The sequence below is a fragment of the Anastrepha obliqua genome, chromosome 5 (genome assembly GCF_027943255.1).
Source record: "Anastrepha obliqua isolate idAnaObli1 chromosome 5, idAnaObli1_1.0, whole genome shotgun sequence".
NCBI lineage: Eukaryota > Metazoa > Arthropoda > Insecta > Diptera > Tephritidae > Anastrepha > Anastrepha obliqua.
The window spans coordinates 209282-227054 of record NC_072896.1 but is presented as its reverse complement, the minus strand read 5'-3'; the positions used below and the strand labels follow the sequence as shown (position 1 = coordinate 227054).

Genomic DNA, 17773 nt, shown 5'->3' with positions numbered 1-17773 from the left:
AAAAAAAAAGAAATTCCAAGAAATAGGACATATGACTGTTCTCAGATTTGGTCTTAACTTAACAGATTTAGGTCGAACAGCATACACCATATATCCGTATATATGTACTTACATACTTAATTATTCTAAATTAATGTTCATAACATTTCAAATCAATGCAAACGGGGCCCTACAAGTTATGTACACGTTTTTGCATGCGTGCATATACTAGCTCTGGGTATGACTCTGAAAATTATTGTTTTGCAGCTGCAAAGCCTTGTTCTCTGTCAAATTTCGAATTTAAATATCTTAGTACACTAAAAAAGATTAGATTAAGCACACATATTATGGCATGTAAATATGAATCTTATGTCAAATATAATGAATAACACTTTAGTACAATGAAGCAAATAAATGAAATTCCACAGTTATGCATATTCAAATTAAATTGCGCTGGTTAAGTAGAAATAAACTCGATCGAAACCAAAAAATACAAAAACAACTGATAAACATTTAAAGCATGTAATTAATTCTTTGCTTTGGTTAGTTGAGGTTGTAGAGAAGTATTTTATAAAAAATGAGAGAAAATAATAGGTAGACCTATAATGAGTTAGCGTTCAATTGTCGTATAGACCTAAGCACATGGTCCTAGATATTAACAAATTTTAAACTCATCTTCACTTTTTAGGTGAAGAAAAAAAAAAGAAATTCCAAGAAATAGGACATATGACTGTTCTCAGATTTGGTCTTAACTTAACAGATTTAGGTCGAACAGCATACACCATATATCCGTAAAGGAACCAACCTTATTCGGGATCATAGTTCGTTTTTAATGAGTAAGTGAACCTGTGCTGTGCCTCAATGTGGCGAAAATTTCGTATGTGCAACTTGTATGAAACCATTGCTGTCGATATTTTCAAAAGCTGTTTCTACCTTTCTCAAATCTTTGTACAGTATTAATAGAAAAACAAACACAAAATGCTATTTTTACTCGTAATAGTTTTATTCTGAAATCAACTTTTCATTTTTATGAATTAGCATTACAAACTTAAGCAGAAAAAAACATAAAACGCTTAAACAGTAGAAAAGAATTTACTATTAATTTTTATTTGATATATTAAATGTTTAACATTATTGTTATTAACTACTAAAAGATAAAAATGATACGTTTAGTGCCTATATATGATATACAACGTATGTAGGAATATATTTATATAAAGATACATTCGTGTAAAAACTTAGAGTTTAATTAATAAAAAAATTAATTTTTCAATTTTGTTTTCTTTATTTATGAACAATAAAAACAATAATTTAAATCTTAACATTTACTCCATCAAAATATGTATATTTTTTATTTTAGATATACTATTTAATTTTTTATTTAATTAACAAAAACAAGCAGCAAATAATACCAAATTACAGTTTATGTATTTTAATATATATTCAATAATCATTATATAAGCTTCATTACCTTTTTGCTTAGCATTAGAAAATAATAAAACAAACAATAACATTTTGACCACACCTTAACAATAAACATTTTATTTAATAATTATCGTTATTTGTTTTTAATTAAATTAGATATTTATTTTAGATTTTTTAAACCTTTGTAATTAACTAAGTTTTTATATCTCTTACTTTTTTCACACTAGCACTGTGTAAAATACAAGATGCACGCATTTATTAGACTAATGTTTAACAACTCAAATATTCGGCTTTATAAAAAGATAATGAAACATATATGAATATCCGTTTATTGTATATATGTACAATTTATAATAGCGTTGGCCTATGCCATTAAAATAAAAGTATTGAAATGAACTAACTTGTGGTAAATATTAATATATCATATTTTTAACGGTCATAAATTTATATATATAAAATAATAAATCTTTATGCATTCCAAATTTAAATTAATAAACAGTACAGCACTCGGCTGGATATTGGACCAAACCAACTTTTTCAAAGAGATTGAGTTATATGTAAAAAATTACTTTCTCCGTTTTTCGAAATTAACTTTGAGTTAACCGAAATCGGACCTCGGTAAAAAATTATATAACTAACTAAAAATAATAATGTAAAGTAAAGATTAGTAATACATTTTTTTGTATTACACAAACTTCTATTACAGGTGCTATAAGGTCACCTAAACCGTGCGACTCTAAGCCCATTAGTGGTGAGGAACAAAAATCCTGAGGAGATAATCGAAGTCAAAATCAATAATAATAATAATAACTAATAAAAGGAGAGAGAGAGAGAAAAAATTGGCTTGGACCAATACCCAGAAAAAAGTTGATTTTTCCATATAGAGTAGTGAATAAATAAACATCCACATAGGTATAACAGTAACAAAAATAGTTAATAGCTTTATATAGGTAGGTGCGCAATCGTGAACATGAAAGGAAACATATAAGAATTTCTTCCATGTGAGCTTAATCGGAAACTCGTATGCCCGAGCTCAATATTTTAAGCGAGTGTTTAAAACCATTACATAAATACAAAATAAGGAAGGTTCGTATTTCTAATAGCTAAAGTTGGTCTAACAAATTGGTAAGGCATTTTAAGAAATATTTATATTAATGTGGTGAAATTCAATTTTGAAAATTTTCAAAGAAAAGGGGGGCAGCACTAACTTTAACAATTTGTGTATCGGAAGTTACGATTTCGTTCATCTGCAATGTTTTTTCAGTTGAGCCGGCACTGGTCAATTTACTATAGAAAGCCTAATCCGATCAGCGTAAGTATTTATTTTATTATAATAAAATATTGTTACAACTTATTCAAATGACGTTATTCAAAGAGTCTCCACGTCGGTTATGTTATGCTGTTGAAACAACGTTAAACGAATTGAAATCATCGCATTTTCGCACATTGCTGTGCTATTTTCATTCATCGTTTTAACCCTTAGTCAAATTTTAAACATACTTTTTAAACATATTTTGCCATGTAATGTTTTTAATCACTATTTCTTATTAGCTTCCAGTGTTCTTATAGAATTACACCAACTTTGAACAACAGTTAAACTGCAAAAGACATATAAATTTATAATAACTCCAATTAATTAAATCATGCAAAACATAATTCTTTGATTCATTATACTCGTAATTATTTTTTATATTTATGAAAACGAATTAATTTTGCTTATAGACATTGCTCACAAAATGCTTCTTGTTTGCTTCTTTTTTGGCTATATTTCCGTCACCTTCACTTTAACATTATTCATTAATATCCTATATTGTAAAAGGTAAATACTTTCATCATTATTTTGTTTATTTTTCATTTATCACTGCTTTGTGTTTTGAAGCATTCAGCTAGTCAATAAATTTGTAGCAAAATTTTGTCGATAAATTTCAAAATACAAATTTCGAGAGTTTCTTGAAAATTTAATTTAGTTGGTAGCCGTTAAAAAGGTTTAATTTAGTTCAATAAAAAATAATTCACCACTCATAATTTACTTGATAAATTGTATTGTAAAATTTTGCTGCTTTACGATTTCCATAATTTTAACTCTTCATCGTTAGTGTATTAAAAATTCTCAACGCTTAGAACTTAATTAGTTTTCCCCCATTTGCAAATATACACTCATAGAACAAACTAGGTCTTACATGCATACATCCATACGATCCTATTCCCTTGCGTGCTTTTACTAAAAAATTAATATCGCTTCGTCCCACCCCTTTGAAACGTCCCATTCTCATTTTTATTTCGTCGAATTCTAACTTATTTAAAAAATGTTTATATTGAACTATTTCTTGTATATGTGCACATTGGGGTCTACCCTCGATCGGTTTTGCAGCCCAGCCTCTCCCACTCCGCATTTTTAACTACCAATTCCACTACTTTGCATTCTTTCGCAGAGTTTTTTTTAATTCAACCCATAATAACCAATTTTTACTTGCTTGTGGCAATTAATATTATGTTTTTTGTTTTCATAAATTCTGGTAATATTTACATATATAAGACTTTGTCATCTGGTAACTCCTAACTAATTTAATTCTCTGTGGTTGTGGTTCTTATTTATATTATTTGTTTGTGAATTTATTAATTTTTTTACAGAAATGCATCAAAGAACATATTATTTATGCATAAATATTAAGAGTTGTTAATTTGTTTTTGTTTTAGTCCTTATATCAATCATTGTTGCTGTCGAAAACTTGTTTTGCATTAAATATTTTTTTAATATTTCAGTTATGGTTTTTAAGTATTTTGATATATTACTATTTTTAAGTAAATAAATGCTAAGGTTCTATTGCACCTCCGTACGTGTTTTATCATTTTTTCTGTCATTTATTTTCAATTTGCTTAGGTCGTAAATTATATTAAATAATGAAAATATTTTAATTTTTTCGGTTTTTTAGTGTAATGAACCGTAGTTATCATATCTTTTGCTAAATTTTTAATTTCACTTAAAGTGTAAATTTCGTGCAATGCATTGCAGATGTTTTTCTTCCCAATCATGGGACTGTTTTGTTGTTTACGATCGTTAATTGAGTGCGTACTAGTCCAAACTTTTTATGGTCACCTCGTAGTGTTGTTACCAAAGAAATCTTCTGCAAAAGAAATAATAAAATTTAAAATTTAATGATTTAAAAAAAATTCCAAAAAAACTTTATGTGTATGATACCATACCCTTTACACCAATTATGTAATGATTTCTTAATGTAAGTTTTGAGGTCTGTGGAATGAAAACTTGTACATGAACTACAATAACGTCAATGTATTAATGCTGATTAATTTTGACATTTTACTGATTTAATCTTCAAGGGTTTTATCAAATAGAACTGGGAAAGGAATTGCATTTTTCGTTAGACAATTATGTGTAAAAGTAGGGAGTAATTCTTTGGTAATATGCCAGATTCTACATTTACGTACAATCAAAGTATTTCGTAGTGCTTTGGAAATTAATTTTTTTCACTAAGTATGCCAGCTTAATGATTTTTTAATCGCTGGTCAATAAAATATAACATTATAAAATGCCAAAGGTTTTGAAAAAAAAAACTGAATTTCATGGATATTCTTTTAAAACCTTTTTTTAATCTTTAACTCAAAACCTTAACCTAGTCCCTTCCGAAACCAACTCGAGTAAAAATAAAATATAACTCATTGTATTGTATTGATAAGCAAATATGCTTGCATTTCTATACTCCATGAAACTCTGTTGAATTCAAAACAGTGTTCAGAATCCAACAAAAATTGTTTTTAATATTTATATTTCATCAAAATTTGCATTATTTTAAATGCTAAACATTTGTGAGTACATTTCAAACTCGGTGTTTGCGTTGGCTGCAATGTATGTTCTACAGATCTATTTTCAACCATAAAATGCCCTATGCAGTGAATTTTGTTACCACCGTTTAAGGCAATAGCGACAAAACAGCTGATATACTCGTATGTATATTTTCTTTCCGGAAATAAAAAAGTGCGAGTCTATGAAATGGTTAAATGAAACATAGTTAGGCTTTCACAAATGAAAAACGCTTTAAGAATTAAATATAAAGCTTTATTCGGGGCTTGTTTCGCAGAATTGCACTCGAAATAATATAGGAATTTCGTCTTTCTCTCAGGTACTCACGTGTATCAAAACTAAAATTAATTGTGGGATCTGTTGGCGTACTAAGCAGTGAATTCTGGCCAACGCCACCTCCGCTACCGGCGCCATGAGAGCCAGATTGTTGTTGTTGTTGCATGCTAAGCGGATTCGTACTGTTTAAGCCACCAGCACTGCCACCACTCATTGATCCTGGTTGTGTATTGCTTAATGGACTCTGCGGCGTGCCACTTATGCGCAATCCACTGGGACCGACAGAACCTCCATTACTACCACCACCATTGCCCCCACCACCGCCAGGAACTCCATTACCACCGGCCGACGCGCTGGATCCTCCTGCTGCAGCAGCCTGTTGTTGAGCGCGCACGCTCACCACAGCACGTAATTCTTGCTTTACAAAATCAGAAGAATTAGCCGTGTTGCCAGCTGAAAGTACAGAAAAAAAAGTGAAAACCTTCTTTACATATACGAATATCTTTTAATATAAAAATGTATTCAGATTTATAAACATAACTATTTCAATATTATTATTTACAACGATTGGTAGAGATAAAACACAAACCCCAGTAAATGAATCATGGTACATGGGACATAGAGAACAACACAGAAAAGTAGCACAATAACTAAAAAATAATAACAAGAGAATAACATAATTAAAGTGCAATTATGGGTTTATAAAAAGTCTTTTGCGGATCTCAACTCTAAAAAATTCGAATTCAGTCTGTGTTATGTACATAATCCAAAAGTTAAAAAAAAATATAGCCACCGCTAAAATCTAAATAAAATGAAAATATATGAACTTTTAAGACAAATCATTTCCACGTAGACCTAAGCATCAATGGCGCTAAAATTAGCATGACACTCATATGTATGTACGTATACAGGTTAAGTAAAATTGCAAAAATAAGTTTTTAACTCCGTATAAATTTTAGCCGGAGCGAGCAAATACAAATTGTGCCATTAAATAAAATTATTTTCAAGAATTGTATTATTTTTAGTAATGATTCATATGTACAAAAACATACAAAAACCGAAAATAGTACAACACATTAGGTATTGGGAAACATATTTTTGGGCAGCTTATTAAAATCGAGGCTTATCGAATTTGGTATACTATTTACATAATTGGAAATATTAATTAGTATCAAAGACGTATGCACATTCCATCCAATTTTACAGATATGTATGTTAATACATAATGTGGCTTCCTGTGAACACAATGACATTATCCTAAAATATTGATTATAGAGTCCACAAAACATACCCTAAATAATGCTGGTAAGCAGTTTGATTTTATACTCTTAAATAAAAAAGTTAAATAGTTTATCAAAATTTATTTTTGAATGGCACTCGATGTAATATTCAAAGCAAATTTTCCTTGGCGACAAATGTTATAAATAAAAAATTTACTGAAAAAATACAGAAGAGGACCTAACAATCAAATACCTATGCCACCTATTGCCATCACAAAGTTATTCATGAAATAAGTTGCATATAGTACTCGTACTTAGTAGTAGCAATGTACATAATGTGTGCCCCCAACGTCTCCACGACAGTCGGTGCTCCGTTAATAGAGCGACTCGGTTTTATATCCGGCCAAGGACTTCAGCAGCATTCCAAACAAGTTTTTTGGAGAATGTGGTATATTGCAAAAGACAGCAACAACAACAACAACAACAACAACGACAACAACAACAATATGTGCTACCCCAGCTAGAACTGTTCTCCTTTTCATATCTTTACAAAATGTTTATATACTATTTCTTTTGCTTTCACTTGTGCCATGCGACATTAGAATGTTATTCTTCAATTTCGTGAGGTGTCACGCTTTAAAAAAAAATATCTTTATCATTTTGAAATTTCATGTTCGCTACAAACTCAATTCCCAACCGCCAAATGAATTCTTTAAAAATATATTTTTAGATTTCTCAAATATTAATATATCAATAAATAGGAAAATATTCATTTAAAACATTATAAAAGTATGAACTTCCCAAGTATTGTAAGAGTGGAGCACACAAGCTTTGTACGCCTACCTCTACAGATTGGGGATCCTCCAGTGTATTTAAACATATATCATTTTTATTCACATTAACATACATATGGATACCGAAGGATTTGCATACAAAGAATAAACAGACATACAGATACCCAGTGCACACGAGAATAAGAAATAACTTTCTTAAATATTTGTATTTAAAATATAAATTTTTACTCCAGATCACCAACACTGAGCTTACTTACGCCTGCACAAAATATGGAATGGACTTTTGATTTTTCAGAGTGCAAATATATACATATGTATGAAAGTATGGGGATGTTGTAAATATTTGGAATTATTTGTTGGGGGCATGTAAAATACTTGTAGTTTATTAATGCAGTGTAGGATTTGTATTTGGATTTTTGCAACTGGTGTATGTACTTGTGGCCTATATGTATGTGGTGGTATGGAATTATATACAATAAGGTTGTTTTTGTAGATAGGTAATATCACAAAGTACGGGTAAATCCATTCTTGTAAGTACTATGTATTAATTTATTATAATTATATAATTATTTTGTTTTGATATTAGCTACAAATGTAAGGTATGCACGTATGTAAGAGGGTATATATGGGATGTTTTGTAGTTGAAGGTTGGGAACGCTTACCGGTCTGCGCGCGACCATAAAAATCATTTGGTGTTTGTGGTGGAGGTGCCGCATTTGCAGCATGTTGCATACTATTGTACATCATGCCGCCAAAACCGCCAACACCGACACTAACGCCGACGCTGACACCGCCATTCATGCCGAGGCTTGAGGCGGCGCCATTGCCGCTTGTGCTCGCAATATTATCGTGATTCAGATTGGCACCGTAAGGGCGTGGTGAGCCTGTTTTGGGTTAATACGAGAGTTGTATTTTTAGTTGACAATATTTCACGCTGAGTACTCAATATTACTAATGCAATTATCATTATTATATTCATTGTGGATTGAGCTAAGTGACAGATATTGGACAAGAAAGAAAATTGTGTGCAATACTATCCTTTATGGTGCCCATAGCATTTATGGGTTAAAACCTAACAAGTATTTTCTGTTGATCAACATCGTCATACATTTCTAGAGTTCCAGTGAGGAACATACTCGTAAAAACATGGATATAAAAAATATTCTGAAGCACAAGATCACTTAGGGTTTAAGAAGGAAATTTTTATAAATTATAACATAGATGACAAGTACTTAGTATTCGTAACAGATACAATTCTGGATCTAGGTTTTAATGACCAATTTAATGAGCATCGCGCTAAGACTCCACCTCTATTTTATTTCATATAATCAAATAGCTTGGAATTTTCTCATTTTTCATTTGAACGATAAGTTTGATAAAAAAAGTGTATGCGCATAAAAGTTAAATAAAATCATCTTAGCAAATAAAAAAATATTGTGGCGTCTTGTGTTGGTCAGCATAAGTTTCAATTCATATATATTTGGCGCCTTAAAAATATTATTAGAACTAGCAAAAACGGGGTTTGCGTTGATGTGCCGCAGAGCAAAGTTTTTTTTTATACACATTAAATAAGTATTTTATTTGAATGCGACGCGTGTGTAAAAATAAATGAATTGCTGGAATGTTCCACTCTAAGAATATAACTGGCCACGTGGAAAGTACGTATTCACCATAAGCATTGTTTTTTGCCTTTGACGCACGAAAAGTACGCTTGTTGATTTTCTCAAACCGGTAATTAAAGAAAAAATCGTATCCTTCTATAAAAAAAGTACGTATTCACCATAAGCATTGTTTTTTGCCTTTGACGCACGAAAAGTACGCTTGTTGATTTTCTCAAACCGGTAATTAAAGAAAAAATCGTATCCTTCTATAAAAAACCTATGTTATGTAGATGGACACGTGCATATAATATAAAACATTAAACCTATTTTAGTTTTGCATAATGACCATTTGTTTACTCCGGAGTTCTAATAATCCCTCTGCTTCTGGATTTCACACAACGATGTTTTTTAAATATCTTTACCAGGGCTCCATTTGGCCTTGGTTTTCCTTTTAAAACTTGTATGTAAATATATGTTAGTACCTCAAACATGAAATATACTTTGAGATACTAAAATGGATTTTAATTACTGATTAGTTTATCCATATGTCTGTGAACCCAGTTCTAAGTACAACTTTTTAAAAATGTTGCATTCGTTAATAACTTAAAAAATTCGTACATACCGGGTAAATGCTGCGTTGCTTGTGGCACACTACTTTGCCGTTGCATGCGTTGCATCTGTTGTTGCTGGAACACGTTGGTGGACGGCCCTCCATACGGCGATTGCGGGGATGGCGAACTTGATGTGCCACTGAAACTTCCACCTTCACCACTTTGAAACGAGGCTTGTCGCTGAAGACCAACATTGGCACCAATAGCGCTGCCAACTGCATTACCTGGAGTACCGCCTCCAGGAGAGTTAAGACTACGCCGTTGATTTTGGTATGGGCGTGCTGTATAGGGACTAACACCCTGTTTGCGTATTGTAAAAGAGAAAGAATGAAACTGCAAGAACTTTTCTAGTTAAATTACAATCAGCTTACTTGCAACTGCGCGCTCAACATGGGATTATGCTGTTGCAACGAGTGGCCACGCTGTGTTGTTGCATTACTACTTAATTGCGCACCTGGACCACCGACACCATTACCACCAGCGTTCCATTGTTGCGAAGACGAATTCGACATGCTACCAGGAGATTGTACCCCACCTCCACCTGGACCACCGCCAAATGGCGGTTGCCGTGGGGAAAGTTGCGCTCCCACATTAGCGCCCACTGCTTGGGCCGCCTGAAATGCCATTTGCTGTTGTTGTTGCACATTTACTTGTTGTTGCTGCTGCTGGGAAAGATGCTGCTGGTGAGGAGATAATCGCTGTCCGCTTTGAGTGAATTGCGGCCCATAGCCTATAAATAAAATGGCATTCATGAATAAAAAAGACTGTGATATAACCTTGACTTAGACAATCACCGGTATTGGCTTGAGGGCTGAACGCCGCATTACGTTGACCGGGGCTTAACTGTTGTTGCTGCTGCAGTAAACTCTGCGCAAAACTCGGACTCAGTTGGGAATCGGGCGGCAAGTTGGTACGCGACAAAGCGACATTTGGCGCTACTGTATTATTGAGCAGCGAACCAATGTTGTTGATGCTTGGATTGAGACCTATGACCATATATAAGAGGAATTATTGTAAAGGTTATACAGTTTATTAGCACAAACATACACAATTGGTCTGTTCGCGCGGTCGCACTTTCTGGCACCAACAACTGTTGCTTTTGTTGTTGCTGCAGAAGCCGCTCTTTCTGCTGTTGCTGTTGTTGACGAATGCGATATTGTTGATGAGCTGGCAGAACCGTTCCTCCAGGTGTGGTAACCGCATTCATAGGGCCACGATTGCGCGCTGCTGGATACATTGGCGGAGGACGTTGAAAGACTTGATTGGGATTGGCACGCAGCATCTCCAGCATTTGCTGCACCTGCGATGGTTGCTGACTGCCTCCAATAGCTGCTTGCTGCCTTTGTAATAATTGTAGTTGCTGCAGTTGTAGCTGATGTTGTTGCTGCTGTTGTGTCAAACCCCCACTAGCGCTCCCGCCGCCCCCACTACCCATCATACTGCCTGGATAAGCTGGCGGTTGCGGCTGCTGTGGATGATGTTGCTGCTGTAGTTGAGATGTCTCCACCATCAACGAATTTTGTATTGCATTGATAGCCATACGTTCGTTGATTTCTTGCTGCGTCAGTCCAGTCATGGCAGTTGGAGTAGGCGTCGACACAAAGGGTCCATCGTCTGAAACGTAGTCCATGACGCTGTCCAAAATTTTAGACAGTTCTGAATCACCATCGACGCCGCTCAAAGCCGCCAATTGCGAATTCGGTTGCGATGTCACGATGGATGCTGTAACAACGGCTGTGCCTGAGGTAGCTATGGTGTTGTGTGAAGATGTTCCGAACGCGTCCGGTGATGAAAAGTTCATTTGCGACTGAGATGGCTGTGTCGGTTGCTGTTGTGGAGGACGTTGCATGCCGCTTAAACACTGTTGCTGATGTTGTTGCTGCTGCTGTTGCTGCAGCGTGAGGTAGGCATCGGAAAACTGTTTACGCATATTATTGCCTCTTCCACCGCCAACGGCGGTATTGCTGGCACTTGTTGCTGAGGTCGTTGTCATTGAGGCACTCTTTGGCGTCATGCCCCCTAAGCTACTTGGTGTCGATACACCCATACTACCGAGAGTCGAACTGACACGACTTGTTGTGGGCGCAATGTCGGGGATGGTCTTTACCTGAGGCGGCACAGTGACTATGGGGTTCTTTGGTGGATTTTCCAGCAGAGAGGCGAGCATTTTGTTGTTTTCACGTAGTTTGGACGGCCGGTCGTTCTCCCGCTTTGCTGATATGCCGTCGTCGGGTTCATGTAGCGAACGTTTCCGCGTCGTAGGATCACCTTGATACTTTAAACTCTTCAACAAATCTTCTTGCGACATATCTTTGGAATGATGCGGACCATGACCATGACTATGCGAATGACCATAATGGCCGTCGTCCTTTTGCAACTGGCGCATCAATTCACTTTGGCGACCGAGCGAAGGACCTTTTCCGTCGTCATCCTCCGATTTTTCGTTGAGCAGCTGTATCAAAGAAATATAAGAACAAAACAATTTCGTGTAGTGAACAAGTATTTCAACTCAACTTTTCGTGCAGGTTTAAAGTGAGAGGTAAGTGGATTTTAAGGGATGGTGGGGCCTTACTTACCGACAGTAACATGGGATTGCTGGAATTTGCAGATTTTGGCATCGCACCACCGCCAAATAGGCGTGCGCTCATTATACCAGCGGCGCCCATTTTAAACATGCCGGAGGAACCCCTGTTGCTACCGCCGGCACCGCCACCATCCTTATCATCATCGGAATTCAGTTGGTCCTGATTGTAAAACTTTTAAGATACCAAAAAGACCGTATAAATACACGTATGAACTGATATCTCGCGAAGAACGACTTCCTGAAAAGCAAATACTAATATTCTATGGTAGATAAATAAAACTTACCTTTTGACGCATATTGAGATGATCCTTATCACCATCTGCCGGATGCATCGATGACGGCATTGAAAGTGATTTATTTGTTAGCAAATGTCGCAAACGTTCCGACTCGGGTTGCGGAAGTGTGGGCTGTACATGTGGCTGACCCATAACACCAACAGTGGTCAGCAACGACGGGCCGCCATTCGGTAAATTTCCACCACCGCTCAGCGTGCCCCCTTGTTGTCCAGGATTATTGCTGCCAATGCTAGTACTGCTGTTGCCGCTTGTGTTCATATGCTCCTTCTCACTATTTTTATCACTTGTATCGAATGCAGGGAACCCAAAGCCAAAAGGGCCCGCGGATGATGGCTGGCTTGCATTTGACTGAGGTGATGGTAAGCTAGCAGCTGAATGTGACGATAGTTGATATGGTGTCGACGGTGAAGCACAAACTGCCGGACTAAAGCCATGCCCCGCTGAAGGAGGTCGCGGTGTACTCACCGGCGTAGTAACTGAGGCGCGCGAATTAGGGCGCGAATCTGTCCAGCCAGTGGCATCCATTTCAAAACTGGAATGTGCCAAGTCAAAATCGAAGGGATCGGCGGTATAGAAGATAGTTGCTTCGGGCCCAGCAGGTGATGCTGTAAAGGAATTGACGAGCGTGGAATTATTTGAGGTAGACGCCGATGTTGCTGCGACTGTATTGTTGCGTTGTGACCCATTACCAGTACCATTAATGACCGCCGACGTCATTAGTGGCCCGCCAACATTGGTGGTTTGCGTGGTATGCTGTGGCATACCACCGCCACCAACCAATCCTCCAAGCAAGTGAGCATTACTACCTGCCCCTCCTAAGGCGGACGCCGACGACGAGGAGCAGGACGAGTTGTTGTTCACAAGAGCATCCAATGGCAGCGAAAGGGGCGAGACAAGCGAAGGGCTCGGGGACATGTTGGGCATACCACCAGACGTCATAATTCCACCGCTACCACTGCCACCAATACTTAAACTCCCGCTAACACTTCCACCCCCCATATCGTTATCTGAATTAAGAATTGTTTGCAGTGACATGATATAATCACCCTCAGTTTGCGATTGATTAAGAAAAAGTCGTGAATTGGCCTTTACATGTACGTAAACATCGGGAGCTCCGAGTCGTAAGCGAAACGGGCGCGACATCACATTAGCAATGGGAGGATTAATAAGCGTAGCGGCAGTGCCACCAGGCGATTGAGCCGCCGGCGAATTCATTAGATGCACCGATGCAGCTGACTCCTGTACCTCGCGTAAATGTGCCTTGAGAGCACAAAGGTCTTGCGGATGACAAAGGTCCTGCAACAGACGTCCCAACCAACTGCTCAGATGCTGTCTATATGGTTCCCGAAGCGCGGTAGTATCCAAATTGAGTATCTTGCCGTGTACATCAAGTTTAAATGTTAAATGCTCGATAGGCTGTGGTTGCATCTGTTGCATGGTCGGCTCGTCCTCGGGACGGGTGATTAAGCACAGAATAGAAGACGTTGAATCACCATCATCTGAAACAATGAGAATTAGTGAAAAAAGACAAGCCAAAAATTAATAACGTACCCTTCATAGGTGTTGCTAGCAGCATGATTTCCTCATACTTTTCGGCTTGTACGTGCTGTCGAATAGTTTTTTGGTCTATAGCATCGTTGGGGTGCGTCATTGAAACAGTCGCCGTTGTTTGCGTAGCCGAACGCATATCTTTGACTAGCATTCGCACTTTGGCAGCTATGTTACGTTTGGCTTTTGGCCCACCTGGCCCCAACGAAGTGGTCGAGTGTTGCGAACTGGCGCCACTATTCGCATCATCCTGATCCGCCCAGCCAGTTTGATTGCCGCTTCCGCAACCAATACCACCAACACCTCCACTCGTACTACCGCCACCGTTGCCGGCGCCACCATATGACATATTATTTATGAGGGGATCTAATTTCGCATGATCACCGGGATACAGGTACTGGTAAAGTGGTTTACGATATAACTCCTGCTTGTCATAGCCGATAAGCTCCCGTATATTCTGCGTGCATGACTCGATTATGCCATCTGCGGTAACTTGCAGGAGCACCCAATCGACTGAGGAGAGATAATGTTCTAGTGCCTCAAAGTAGGCAGATATTTCAGGCACCTGACCGTTTAGCAGTGATGGCTCCGGCAGTGGCGGTTCTGTCGAAGAGACGTCACCTTGTTGTACAGGATGTATGGAACAATTGTCGGTCGCACAACGTGGGCAACGTGTTGAGGTTGTATTGTTTTTGTTATTACTATTTTTAAGGGTTGAAGTGGAATTCGTGTTGTTATTATTGTTATTCGGCGACGTCGCATTGGTAGCTGAGGAAGAGTTTGCTGATGTTGAAGAGGATATATCACGACTTTGGCCTTTGTCACAAAATTCACGATACTGTAAAGAAACACAAATTATCATTACACATTTGAACACATAACGTATGCAACAGAACGATATATACGAATATTTTACAGGGTATGTTTAAATTAAAAGATGTTTTAACATATTTTTGCGGATACATTTTTAGGTATAAGTTGCAAGATTTTGAAATTCATGGATCATTCATCTAATGATGAATAAGGCACGTAGATCCTTTGATAGGTGTGTCGAGCTCATCCTCTAATTCTTCTTGGTTTTTTGTTGTCTTAACCGTCTTTATGTTGTCTTAACCGACTCCGAATGACAGATAATTTTCTATGAGATGCTTATTCATTTATTTGATTAATGATGTCCACTGTGAATTTAGAACCTGGGACAACCGAATGGAAATCACACACAAACGCACTGCGAGTTGTTTAAATTATTAATAACAAATATTCAATTGTATGTGGTTTTTATTTCATAGATTGATCTAATAAATATAATTAATTTAAGGACCATTTAAAACTTAAACAAGCGACAAATATAGCCAGAAGGAAATATTCATGTGGTCATTAAAATAGGTACAAAATAGAAACTCAGTGATTTTATTAATAATGTTGTTTAAATTATAAAAGTTGAATCAATAGCCATAGCATAGAATTGATCCTACATCAGGATTCTGTGGGAGTGGAATACCATAGTTGGCTTGGCTTGGCCAATCCTTAACTTTAACATTATTTTGTAAAAACCATTCACACACTTACATTTAGAAGTTTTTTGGATTATATCTTGCATAAAAAGCCAACAGAGTGGCATATTCTTCTCAGCAAATGGAAGCATCACTTCTTGAAGTATTTCCTTGTATATTTGTTCATTTTATTGGTTATGAGGTGAATAGGTCTTACTCTATACCAACGGAAGCAACCGCAAATCATTATGTTGCCGCCACCGTGCTTGGCTGTTTTTTTGTTCTTTGTGAACCACGGTGAGAAATCATGTCCTTTAGGGCCATCTAAGTGACTAAGCGATAAATTTATACATTTTTTTCTTTGGAAAGATTGACAACCGAGAGGCGGACCCTCGCACGACCATCTTTGGAAGAAGTTCATATTACTTATCAGTCATTAAATAAACCATTCAATTCGCTACTTATGTTACATTTTATATTTTTCCCTTAATTCGTTAAAATGCTAGAGATATCCGCAAGGTACCTATTTTAGTGGCCTCGCAATAGCGAGTTTTTCCGAGCGGCACAAAGACATCTATAGATAAAGGCAACGTACCTATTTTAATGACCATATATGTATGTATATGCAACTAGTGTTTGTACAGAAAAATCCACGATTATAAATCTACATATTTTAATAGAATTTAAGAATTTCGCTGAATATTGATTAAGCAAGAATTAAAAAAAAAGTAAAACAAGCGTCAGTAGAACCAGAAAAGCCGAGCTTAATATGTATTTCACCACAATGGCGCCAAGAGGTTCAGAATAGGAGAAAATGCAACCTCTGAAAATAAAGCGAAAGGAGCATGAGCACTTACCCATATTTTCTGTCGGCGCACCATTTACCTTTACTCAATATATTTCCCAAAAATATAAGCAAACAAGGTCAGTCAACTTTCACTCGAGCCCCTTTCAGAAGATAATTAATTCAAGCTGTGTAATTTAACTTTTTCAGAGCTACTCTACTTTTTGCTAATTATTTCCGTCTAGATACTTTTTCCGACAACTTTGGCCAATTTTCACTTTCGCACTACATTTGCCGCTACGACTTCGCAACACTTTCAAACCAACAAAACGAATGAATTAAAACCATGGGGTGTGCAGGAAAAGAAGAAAAGTGCACATTGTGAAAACGAAAAATATTGCATCGATCAACGCAATCATAACAAAAACAAAAAATAACAACCATATACACGAGAACGAAAAATGAGAGAAGAATTAAAGAATAACAACGTATGGGAGTATGAACATGAAAAAAACAAGACAAAAACAGAACAAATCTCATGAAGCTCCACCAAAAATATAACAACACGAAGATGAAAACCACATCAACGATATCATAACAACAACAACAAGAACAACGAGCGAAACGTCGGCGTCAATGGCAAACCGAATACAATGAAACGCTCTCAGTACTGATGAAATCGCATTGCTGACGGCGGCAACAACTTTGACAATGAGTAGTCGTACACCCGGAACGTGAAGTGAGTACATGTAGTGCATATGCCAGTACGGTGAATATGCACCAATTAAGAACACGCATGAATGAAGCAATATGAAGAGTGGGAGGTTGGGTTGGATATTAAATGTTAGCAAAAACTCAATTTGTTTGAAGCTAAATCATAAACTTATTTCAAATTAAAGTAGGAGTGGTATTTGACCGACTTTGATCGAATTAATGCTGTAAATATATAATAAATATGTTAAAAATTCATAGTTTTAATAATTGCTTTGGGTAATAAACTAGTTACTTTGATATCAGAAATATTCTGAAACTAGGCACATTTTCAGGTTTCTATATATCGCACTGACAAAGGCATTTCTCACTAATGCTTCTTAAAAATTATATTTTCCTACGAACTATCTCTCTCACTTTTATTTAGTAACAACTAGATACAGAAATTACGCAATTCTGCAACTTCAACATGAACAGAGAGCAACAGCGACACTACTGCTAATACGCACTCGTCCAACGACTGGTGATCATGGAGTAGTGATCAGGCAACCGGCATTTGCGACGGATAGATTAGCCAACATCTTTTACGGAGAAAGGTCGCATAATGGGTTTCGTTCACCTGACAAGCGCA

General features: G+C 36.6%; 1 protein-coding gene across 11 annotated transcripts in view; it reads right to left on the bottom strand.

Annotated features, from left to right (window-relative positions):
* Positions 1-1396: 1396 nt before the first annotated feature.
* The window catches only part of LOC129249265 (neurogenic protein mastermind), a 108310-nt gene continuing 91933 nt past the window's right edge, over positions 1397-17773 (bottom strand). For 7 of the 11 annotated variants that reach the window (XM_054888968.1, XM_054888967.1, XM_054888966.1 and 4 more), the window contains 10 exons: positions 14158-14992; positions 12595-14105; positions 12303-12482; positions 10774-12178; positions 10521-10712; positions 10098-10456; positions 9738-10026; positions 8177-8398; positions 5552-5953; positions 1397-4529 (listed from right to left, as the gene is read on the bottom strand). In XM_054888968.1, the coding sequence (XP_054744943.1) occupies positions 4498-4529; positions 5552-5953; positions 8177-8398; positions 9738-10026; positions 10098-10456; positions 10521-10712; positions 10774-12178; positions 12303-12482; positions 12595-14105; positions 14158-14992 (5427 nt within the window). In that variant the 3' untranslated portion in view covers positions 1397-4497. Of the gene's footprint in view, positions 4530-5551; positions 5954-8176; positions 8399-9737; positions 10027-10097; positions 10457-10520; positions 10713-10773; positions 12179-12302; positions 12483-12594; positions 14106-14157; positions 14993-16504; positions 16685-17773 lie in introns of those variants that run through there. The other 4 variants (XM_054888974.1, XM_054888971.1, XM_054888970.1 and 1 more) reach the window with 4 other exon arrangements.